This window comes from Uloborus diversus, chromosome 1 (assembly GCF_026930045.1).
Source record: "Uloborus diversus isolate 005 chromosome 1, Udiv.v.3.1, whole genome shotgun sequence".
NCBI classification, from domain to species: domain Eukaryota; kingdom Metazoa; phylum Arthropoda; class Arachnida; order Araneae; family Uloboridae; genus Uloborus; species Uloborus diversus.
In genome coordinates, this window is record NC_072731.1 from 124,836,657 (window position 1) to 124,848,689 (window position 12,033).

A 12,033-nucleotide genomic window follows, 5' to 3' on the forward strand; every position below is an offset into this window, starting at 1 on the left:
GGCGCCCTTGATCTAAACTACTTTTCGGAATTTTTTTGTTCAGTCTTCAAACGGTGTGTATGTGTATGCTTTTTATTTATTTTTTTTAGTAGTAAAGTAGCAACTACGTTTCAAAAGTAGTTTGTAGTCTCTACATTTTGGAAAAAGTAGTTGTAGTTAACTACATTTCTTGTAATAAACTAATAGTAGTTCCTTGAAAAAAAATGTCTTTTTTCCGACTTAAGTCTATCTTTAAATGTCTTTATTTCTTTAAGTTGACATTTTATTGTTTTTATTTTTTTTTGAAAGTACATTCATTCATTCTTAAAAAATTTTTCGGCAACAGGGAAAAAACAAACGATTTTTTTATATGATTATTTTAATGAGCTTTTAATTTGAGTTATTTTTTTTCCTTTTTGAAAGCGGATGAAGATTGTTTCTTTGATGGAAAAAATGTATTTAGCTGCTTTGTTTAAAAGGTGCTGCTATTTTATTTGTTCTTTTATTTCTTTCTTAAGTATCTAATTCTTTAGATGAGCGAGGCGTACTTTATTTCTCGAAATCAGCTTAAAATATTTTAAAAAAATGTGTTTCAAATAATTTACAATTTTAGCTAATTTTGAGAATACTGTTCAGATACTAGAAAGTCGATATTGGTATATGGGAAAGTAGGCTCGTTTAGTTCTAGGCAGAACTTGTTTGATTCTTCAGTCTTCCTGAAAATTTGTTCTGGTCTGCTGTGGATTCATGCCATCTTCCTTGTATTGACCTTCCTTTCTAAGATGTTTGGTTCTTCTGGTGATAAGATCCAAAACTCTTAGTTTTAAAGCAGAATTTAAATATGCTATGATCATCTTTGACTAAAACTAATAATACAGTGCTATAGGAACTATCCTGTACTATTTGAATCAGCTGTTAACGCAATGTTTGTTGGAACTGGATGTGTGTGATTTTGATTGGTACCACTTGTACCAACTGTACTGAACTGTAAACTTTCCAAAAGTCATTTCTTACACTTTTTCAATTGACAATACTGCTACCAAACTGAGTGTAAAAAATTGTTAATGTAATTTTTCCTCCAAATGTTTTGTATTTACTTTAAATTGTGTAGTAATCTTATAAAAGGTTAAAGCTTCTGTTACAAAACCTTGAGTTTATCTGATACAAAACTAATGTTTCTGATACAAAATTGGCATTTTTAGTGACACATAACTGTACTTTCAAGTACAAAAATGAGTTTTTGATCTTCTACCCCTGGCATCAGAAATGGAAGTTTCAAGTACCCAAAGAACATTGCTGCACTTTTTTTTGGTAGGGGGGGGGAGGATTTTAATTTATATTATCTTTACTAATAATAAAGCTGTAAGTCTCTCTGTCTGAAGGATGTCTGTAGGATGTCTGGATGTCTGTGACGCGCATAATGCCTAGACCGTTCAGCCGATTTTCATGAAATTTGGCACAAAGTTAGTTTGTAGCATGGGGGTGTGCACCTCGAAGCGATTTTTCAAAAATTCGATGTGGTTCTTTTTCTATTCCAATTTTAAGACCAAAATTATCATTAGGCAGACAAGTAAGTTACGAAATTATCATAACGTGGAACCGTAACATGGGCACAAGCCAATTGGCGAGGTACGAAACTATCATAACGTGGAACCGTAACATGGGCGCAAGTCAACTGGCGAGATACGAAATTATCATAACGTGGAACCATAACATGGGCACAAGCCAATTGGCGAGATACGAAATTATCATAACGTGGAACTGTAACATGGGTACAAGCCAATTGGCGAGAAAATTCACCATACATTATTTTTAAATATACAGGCGAACCAAAAGACCTTCCAATTTTTCTATTACGGGCAAAGCCGTGCGGGTACCACTAGTATATATATAGAGAGAGAGAAATTGCAACTTTATTGATTTTTATTCCATTTATCTTTAGCATGGTGGTGACAGTGCAAGAATAGCTTTTTCAACTGCAATGAAATCTGGAACGTTGGAATGCTGCGGCAGAAATTGGAGGTTTGAATTCACTCTTGCCAAGTAAGTATGTGATATTCATAAGCCATAGCTACCAAGTGCTCTGTTTTTCTCGGAGTTTCTCCGATTTTTATTGCGTACTCCGAAAATCCGATTTATTCCAAAAAATCTCCGATTTTTCGACTTTTCTTCACTTTTTTTTCGAGTTTAGAAGAAATTTCCTTATCCTTAAAGGCAGGAATTATGTACAAACTCAACAAAAGAGAAGATAATTTGATGCTTGGGAAGCATTAGTGTCAGGCGACAATCGAAGAACATCGGTTTTTGATCTAGCATTTAAGCTGCATGTAAAACATCGCCGCCATGTTTGGTCATTCACAAAATGAAAGTCGACAATGCTAAGTGCCTAAGTTTTCAAAGACAGAGCAGATTTGGATGTTTTTTTAAACTGTAAACTAATTAAAATAAAGTAAAGTTTGGCTGCAATTTTTTAAAAAAATATTTTAAATATTTTTTTAAGAAATGAAAAAGTTATACTATTTAAAATTCCATCTTATCCTCGCTGCTTTGGACACTAATGTGCTAAATATTTTCAATTAAATTAAATTGTAGTTTCATGAGGATTTTAAGTTATTTGCATGCAACAAATTCAAATATTTGTGTCCTAATTTTTGACTTAGTCACCATATTTGGTCATTTGCGAGATTTAAGTACATAAGTCTCTTTTAGTGACCAAGTTTCCAAAAACGGAATAAGATATTTATTGCAATGCAAACTATTGAAAATAATTCAAAATGGCCTTTTTTTTCGGAAAATTCTTAATTATTTTCTTTAAAAATGCAAAATTTTTTCTTCAGAATATTATTTTATCCTCATTCATTGGTTTATATGGTAATGTGTTAAAAACTGATTGTTTCGTCTAAATTATAGTTTTTAAGTATCATTATTTATTTATAATTACTTTTATGCAACTAATTCAAAAATCTATTATGTTTGGTCATCCGCAAGATGGAAGTCGACGAGACTATTAATTGCCTAAGTTTCCTAAAACAGAATTGGATATTTATCTCAATACAAACTATTGAAAATAACATAAAATGCAAAAAAAATATGTTTTATTTTTTAATTTATTATTTTTTTAAAGGGGAATTTTATGTATTTGATCCTCATTGCCTTGGAGGCTTTGCTATAAACTGAAACTATTTCATCTGAAGTACCGTTTCCCTCGGACTTCTCATTTATTTATTTTATTTTTTATTTTTTTATTTATTTTTTTCCCCCTTTTGCCAAAAGATCAGAAACCTATTTTAACTTAAATGTTTCATGTGTAAAAAAAGCATTGAATAATACTCTTTTAGAATGTGCTAAGTCCTATTTATGTATTTATTTATGAGAGTTGTAAAAACTCCCCACACCCCACTTTGTATTTCAAAACTTAGCGATAGTGGTGGCCACTAAAATTTTGGGGTCTAGTAGCCACTTGGAAAGTTCATGAGAATTGACTTTTACTATGAAGTTACATAAGAGCTTTATTTCCAATCATAAGAAGCAATTGTGTGTTTTATTCTTCAATATGTTCTTATGCAATACATTTTTAATACTGTATATGTATTAAAAATATTTAAAAAAGAGGTTGCAGTTTTATTAAATCAAACAGTTATGTGTGTTTTTTTTTTCTTTTTTACTTTTCAATATGTAGCTGCATAACAATGCTTTTTTTTTGTAAAATAATTTTATTTTAATCTTGGTCGTTGTTTTGCTGAAAATCAAACACGAAAATTCAGAAAAGCATTATAATGATGCTTAAAACTTATAGAAGCTTATGGTACAGAAGGAAGGTTTAGCACAGGCCATGATTTCTTGCTCCTATTTTAACCCTCTTTGCTCCTATTTTTTCCCTTCAGTGCTCCTGTTTTTTCTTATCTTGAAGTTGGCAGCTATGTCATAAACTAATTCTGGAAAAAAATTTTTACTCTCTTGAAAATCCTTGAAAAAATAAGATACAGAAGAGACGAGATGGAATTGTGTCATAGAGATTGACACGTCAGTCTCTTCTCTTCTTGCCAGACCAGAAGGATATGCCTAATTATATAGATAATTAGGGAGCTGGCTATAGCTGCCCTATTATAGATAATTAGGGAATGTAAGGGGATTGAGCTGCAATAGAATATGATCCACTTATAATCTAAACATGAAATGAATGAAATTTGTTTTTACAAAAATCTTAAAAATCTGCTCATTGTATTGAATTTAAGCCCCTTTTCAAGCACCAAAGAATGCATTTGCACTCTCCAAGAAGACTTAACTGACTTTTTGCAGTTTGAACATCAGATTTCATTGCAGTTCTCTTCTCCTAATGAAAAAATATGACTTTTTTATTCTAACTAAAATTAGTGAAAGTTTTAATGTCTTTGCTCAAAATTTATGGCCATACCGAAAAATGGGGCTACCTTTGACACTGGGAAAATAACTTTGGGACAGTGAGTAATTTTTAGTTTCTAGGGTTCTCTGTGGGACACACTGCTTTGGTTCAGTCTGAAATCACGGTTGTTGAGTAATCCTGTATTGTGCTTCTACCTGACAGCAGTTGTCAGAACCATAGTCCACTGCACTAAGTATGACAACAAAGTTCTTCTTGCCGTTTGTTTTTCAAAATTTTTGTTTTTGTTGAACTTTTGCTTATGCCTCAAGAACTACGCACACCAAATTACATTCAGGTCTGTTTACACATTGATAGACAGCTCATCAAGTGACTAATATAAAAGGAACCTTGTTGTTATAAGATTTATGTTCAGAGGCGTAGCTAGACCCGACTTTCGGGGGGGGGGTGACTTCTTTTATATATATATATATATATTTGATAGCAATATAAGGATTGAACAAGAAAGAAAAATTCTTTTAAAAGAAGGAAAAAATGAAAAAACCCCAAAATAGTTAAACAGACTGTACGTTTCCAAAGGAATACGTAGTAAATACTGGGTGAAAAATCAATGTGATTGCAATGGATACTCTGGTTAGCAAAGGTCGTTTTGACTATGATCTATGACACGCACAAGACCAGACCAACAAAAACCTCTATCGTCTCGAATTCCGGTTATGCTATCACTTTCGGTTTTGAAGCCCAATGATCTTGTTAGAAGCAAACAAAAACATTTTCTGCAACTCAGAAACGGAGGAATTGTCTTCAAGAGCTGAGGAGGCAGTGGAAAAAAGGGAGAAATGCGTTCCATGAATAAGCTTTTCAGGAAGATTAACCAAAGGACAGTCGTTTCCCACACTTTCTTGGAAGAAGAGTAAATGGGTGATATTCACAGGTTTGACATGTAAGATGAACATTTCAAGTTCATGGCTAAAGGTCATTCAAGTTAAAAGCCATTTCACTCTGTTATCTGGATTAGTACTGTTCTTTGGTTGCTCTCTTTCTTAAAATTGTGATTCCTTAGAAAACCGAAATGATTAGAGTGAAAAGAAAGTATAAGTTTTTTTCAAGTGATGAAAAAAGGAAAATCGTAGAATACTGGCCAAGTTAGATTTGCAGCAATTGCTAACCTCAAGAGGATAAATAATGAATCCAAAAAAAAAAAAATCAGGGACCAAAAAGCAATAAAAGACTTTTTCTGGAAAAAGATATGCTTAAAGTTTCTTTTACTGTCAAAATGACTCCTTAAACTAAGCACTTAACAATGTAATAATAGAATAAATACCTAACAAAACTAATAAAGAGGAATTTTAATCAAGAGCCTATATTGTCTATTGATTTCAAATTTTCACCATCATATTTCAAACTTCTATAAAAAGTTTCTTAAAGCCCCCGTATCTCAAAATCTCTTTATATCGATTTTTTTTCTTTAATGTGAGATTCGATATATATAGATTCGACTGTATGCAATATTCCCACTGCGCGGCTCATAAAATTAAACATATTTAACAATTTGCAGAATCTATGACAAAGAAAGGCTGCATATACGTGGATTTAATAAATCAATCTCATTTCTAAAGTGAAGTGTCAAATTTCACTCAATTATCAAAAAATTGTCGCAGCAGAGGAAGGCGTCTTTATGCTTGAGGGTCACACATGGAGCAGATTTTCAATGGCATTGGGGGGGGGGGGAGCGAAGTGAATTTTTGACCTTTGTTACTCAGAAAAAAGTTGTTTTGATTTGTTTTCTTTTTCTTCTTTTTTTTCTTTCTCTTCTCTCTTCTTTTTCCCTTTTTTTTTGAGACTAATGTTTCGGGGGGGGGGGGGTTGTCCCCAAAAAAAAAACCCATAGCTACGCCCCTATTTATGTTTTATAACCTCTAGAATTCATTGTAAAGTTTCATCTTTTCATGTGACGTGGTAACTTCAGTACTAAAAAATTTTCAAAGTTAAAGAACTCTGAGTGTTTAAATAATATTAATTACATTGTCTGTTTGTTTAGTAACATAGTTTGAAATAATATCTGTAACTTTGAGTTTCACCCATTAAGCAGGGTGGCGACAGATCAGGGAAAAGTCAGGGAACTTTATTGATCAGGGAAATATCAGGGAATTTCGAAAAAATAATAAAAATTCAGGGAAAATTGATCAAATGAAGACATTTTTTTTTTTTGCATTGCTATGCATTTTCCACCAAATGTTTGTTTTAAAAAAAGTAAAATTATTGAGGTGCGATTATACACTGATACATGTTTGTGCATTTTTCCCCCTTTAGGTCAAAGTACTGAATCTTGAGTTATTAACCATAGGATAAACTTCCTAAGCTTCTGTGTCTGTAAAGTTGTTTATTTTACGTAGTTTGAATTTTTCTGCCAGGTATTCCATGCTACGCAAAATAAACAACCCTACAGGTAAAGAGGAAGCCGCAATTAAAGACTTAGCTCCATTGCCTTTACTCATTGTCTTGAAGTACCTAGCGTCCTGTAATCACAATTTCAAGAAAAAAACTTTTTTTTTTAAATTGATACTGCTAAGAGCTTAAAAGGTAGTGTACTTGGCATTTTCGATTTAATTGCTAAAAATTGAATGTTAAATGTAAATCAACTTTGTTTTTTGCCATGTCACTTTATATTATACGAAGGGTTTTTTTTTTTTTTCAGACTTTAAAATTCTTTTATTTTAAAACCAAGTTATACACTATAAATTTTGAAATTAATTATTGCTTTTTACATTCTAATGTTGTTTGTTACAAAAGATTTTTTTTTTTTTTTTGACTAATAATAAAATCATTTGAAGTTGAGTTGTGCACATAAGTGAATATTTTTACTATTTTTTAATAGTTAAAATGCTGTATTCCATCATTAAAACCTAAGTTCTTGATTAGAGAATAGCTCAATATGACTGGTTGTTTAAAAGGTTCCAATTTGTTTTACATAAATATGTCCATTATTTACGTAAGTAAAACTGCATTACTTCTATACTTTCACAGTTACTTGTTATTCTTGCAGCAACAATTATGCTGCTTGAAAATTCAGTTCAAAATTATTTCCAAAGAAAGTTTTTTAGTTTTATCATGATTAGATATATCTTTAAAAGTGGTTTCAATAATTTCTTAGAATTCTTATGTTAACAGGTTACTGGAAGTAAAGTATTTGTTTTAGATTTCCTGTAATATTTTTCTCCGTAGATATTTTAATATACTATTTTTACTAAAAAAAAAGCTTATTTTCAAAATATTTTTCAATTAACAGCTTAAAACATTTTAAACACTGCATTTTATTTAATATGCAATGGTTTTCAGGTAGGGTAAAGGAAGAAAACCATTATCCATGGTAACGTAAATCAGGGAAATTCAGTGAATGTAATCAGGGAAAAGTCAGGGAACTTTTTTTCGCCGTTCCTGTCGCCACCCTGTTAAGGCAGAATGTATTCTTTTTATGGCCTGCTAAATATAATATTCTAGGATTGATTTAAACTCCTTTCCCTTATCTCTACATAGTATAAAATGAAGTCTCTAAAAAGCGTCTGTTTGTTTGAACTCGAAAACTACCCGGCCAATTTTGCTGAAATTTTCACAGCTTGTTCCTTTAAGTCCTGAGAAGGTTTGCAGACCAGTTCGAAAACAATTCGATGAATAGCTCTTTTTTTAATTCCAACTTAGGCCCAATTTTCACATAAATTCCCGAATATGGGGATTAAAAATTACTCACAAACAGTAATATTATATATCGTTGGAAAGAGTACAATTTTCCACGTTCTGCTTAATTTGTTTTAACACTCTAACTTAATTACAGTGGGAGTTATTTGCGTTTTTAGCTCGAATTTTTTTAGGCTTAGTTGAAATTTAGGCACTACTTTCTTCATTAAATCCATCAGTAAAATGTGAAGGAACTGTCCCACAGTTTTCGTTTTGACTCCATTGCATAGAGCTGTTTTTTTTACTCCAGATCTAACTCGACCTAAGGTCGAAAGTTTAACGCTCTATCTCCATTAGAAAAAAAGTTACAAGCGAATTAAATGAAATTCAAAAATCTCTCCTCTGTTCAACTTTTTAACCATTTTATTTTGCGTTTCCACGGTAACGCTTTTTGTGTTTATTTCTGTCTTTCTCATTTTCAATTCTTAAACTTATTTTATTTTGTTTCCATGGTTACGCATTTTAAATCCATATTTCTCATTTTATTTTAATTTCTTGAAAGTATTTTAGTATCTGTAGTCATTTTTTGGCGAGAAAATTTTGCATGATGGTTTTTTTCTTTCCTTTAATCCTGGTTATTGAAGATACTTCACTTGACGCAATGGTTGTTTTCAAGGTAGACCGAGCAAAGCCGGGCAACGCAGCTAGTTGTTTCTAATGTAGATAGTGCACCTAATAGTGGGGTACCATTGGTACAAAATCATGTTTCTTACTGTTTATAATGAGTTGAAGCATTGTCCCAATGTTACCCCTATCAGTTGGGACCAGAGGTGGAAAACTACATTTTTTTTTGTAGCAAACTACAACTACTTTTGTAAAAATGTAATTAACTACAATTACTTTTTTCAAAATATAGCAACTGCACTTTTGAAATGTAGTCCCTACTTTGCTACTTTTTAAAAACTAAATAAATAAAAAGCATACACATATTCACCGTTTGAAGATTGAATGAAAAAATTCAAAAAATGTTTTAGATTAATAAATTGGCTCATTTGAACATGGACTATTACTGAGAATTATTTATTCTTTCTTTCCTTTACTGAGCCAATTTGTCAATCCAAGCATTTTTTGATGATATTTATGAATATTCGCTGCAAGAAAGGATATAAAAGTTGAAAGAATTTTAACCTTCAAACTTCTAATAATTTCCTGACAGTAAATATCTAATTCAAGAAGTGCTACATAGCCATGCATATACATAAAATTGATTTAGATGATGTGAAGCATCTTTTAAATAAAAGAGATAACCTTTGATTTTCCCTATAAAAGTTAATTTTATACGCATTTATATATTTTGTAGGAACTAGTTAATTGATTTTTAGCTTCAAGCTATGGGTCAAGACCTGGACACCATCTTTTTTCTTATGCCCCTGATAAAATGAAATAAAAGCCTTATTTCATTTTACCGAATAACCTCAAAAACTTAACAACATTTAAAAATTGACTTTTATTATTATTAACATATCAACACTCAATCATCAGTAAGAAACAAAAAAAATAAAGAAATAGGAAAAATATCCCAAATGATACTAGTATTTATAATCAAATATTAATAATTATCCAAAATATGAAACATTACTAAAAATGCTTACTTTACTTCAAACTGCAATTTTAAACAGTGGACTCAAGCTACAATGCGATTTGATTTTTGCGAAATGGCAAGCCGGCTATATGGCAAGTTCTTTTCGAGTAAGGAGTTTTGGAGCTGATGCAAATTCCTCACCCGCAGCACGAAAATTTTCAGAACAAAATTGCAGGGTTTAGGTATCACCTTCTTTATTGGAAACTAAATATTATTTTCGCGAATGGACTTTTCCTTTTGCATCACTGGAAGCAGAAGTTCCCCGCACCATAGTCGAAACATGCATTGTTAACATACAAATCGCCACTCCGCTTCTTTTTCATCCTTAATGTGAAGTTGATGGTAACATAATTTTACATAAGTGGGCTGTTTACCTCTCTCTTGCATGTATCCTTTTCAACCTTGCCCTTGAGAAAGTTATTAGATCTTCTGGTATCAACACTCGAAGCACTATTTTTCAACGAACAGTAGAGATTCTTGCATATGTCGATGACATCAACATAATTGGAAGATCCAAAAGAGCTGTCACGGATGCTTTCATCGCTATTGAGGCTGTTTCTAAAGAGCATTAAAGAGGCTGTTCCTTAGCATTAATGCCGACAAAACCAAATATACAGAAATAAACCATAAATCATTTGATTCTACCCCATTCTTTGTTAATGGCTACCCATTTGAATCCGTTGAGGAGTTTAAATACCTTCAAAGTGTCATCACTAGAAACAATGATATTAGCGTTGGAATCAATTGCCGCAGGGCTAAGGCAAACAAATGCTACTTTAGTTTGAAAAGCCAATTAAAAAGTTAACTTCTTCGCCAAAATACAAAAATAAACATATACAAGACCCTTTTAAGACCTGTCCTAATTTATGGAAGTGAGTGTTGGGCTTTAACTAAAGCAGAAGAAGATAGATTGATGGTTTTTGGAAGGAAAATTTTGAGAAGAATTTTTGGTGCTGTTCAAAAAAACAACAGGTGGCGCACTCTCTATAATTTTGAGCTATCTAAAAAACTCTATAAACAGCCAGATATTATCCACTTTATTAAAGCCAATCGCATTAGATGGCTGGGGCACCTCTTTAGACTAGGTAGTAGGAACTCAACCCATAAAGTCACTTTCACAAATCTAGATGGTGTGCACAAGAGGGGCCGCCCACCAACCAGATGGCTCGACTGTGCCGAAAAAGACTTAAAAACTGTTGACCTCAGTGGATGGAGGAAATCTTTCTGACAGGGCAGGATGGAGGAAACTGATAGAGACGGTCTTGGCCTGCCCTAGGCTGTAGTGCCGAAAAAGAAGAAGAAAAAGAAGGGCTGTTTATTTAAACTTTGAAAAGTTAGGAAAAATAGAAAGTTTCTTACAACTAAAGAAATGTTAAGATTTTCGATATGCTTGAACAAAAAAATATGTTGAATATCATTACTGTATATACTGTACAGTACTTTTGTAGTGCTGCATTTTATTATTGCTACATACTATACGTACCGTACTGTTTCATTTTATGCCATTCTCTCTCATTGATTTTTTGCATCCTTATTCAATGACACAGCTTTTTATATGTACAGTAAAATTTCTGTTCTGTATGTTTAAATTCAGTAAATGTGAAGTTAAGAAATGGGCTGAAAAAGTTTGAGGTGAGTTTTCAACTGTCTAAAATAATTGGTATGTTCATAAAAAAAATTGTATAGATACCCTTTTTCACAAAGCGAAATATCAACATACGCAAGGAGTCTTGGAACGCATCCCTCGCGTAAGTTGAGATTGGACTGTGTGTAATGCGGATGACATTGATGCCGAAAGCTTGCAGGAAAAAGTTCGCACGAAAGGAAAAAATCTGTTATCATACATTTCTGTAAGGCTAATATTTATCGATAGTCGACCAGGGCAGTTCAATATCATCCGCTAGTGTAACATTTGCAGTAACTTCAATATTAAGTTATATTGGCACGATAATCTCATTGACATCTGAAATGTTTATCCACGGGACATTCTCTGCTGCCAGAAAACACAAATGCAGTACTACATTGTCAGTTATTGCTTATTCTTTTCTTTCCAAGCCATACTCTATTCAAGGCAGATGTTGGGGAAATGTGTTGACCTAACAAATTGTGTCTAACTCCCGCAAGGAAGGTAAACACCAATTTTAGCAGATGCCTTTCTGTTTCACATTTCTGTAGCTATCAAGTGAATGAAATGTCAGAATTCAAGTTGTATGGCTAAATCATTTTATTTATAATAATCCAATAATTAACAACTGTAAAACAAACTTTAACATAGGTAAATGGTATAAACAAGTATGAGGAATTTCAACACTACTCAAAAACATCCTTCATGTTCCAAAAGAACATCTTCCCAAAAAAACATTTGACACCCTAACAT

General features: G+C 32.2%; 1 protein-coding gene across 1 annotated transcript in view; it reads left to right on the forward strand.

Moving 5' to 3' along the window:
• Positions 1-12,033, forward strand: part of LOC129234764 (serine/threonine-protein phosphatase 4 regulatory subunit 1-like) — a 340,839-nt gene that overhangs the window by 279,116 nt on the left and 49,690 nt on the right. The window contains exon 16 of the mRNA XM_054868742.1: positions 1,922-2,022. Within this exon, the coding sequence (XP_054724717.1) occupies positions 1,922-2,022 (101 nt within the window). The remainder of the gene's footprint in view (positions 1-1,921; positions 2,023-12,033) is intronic.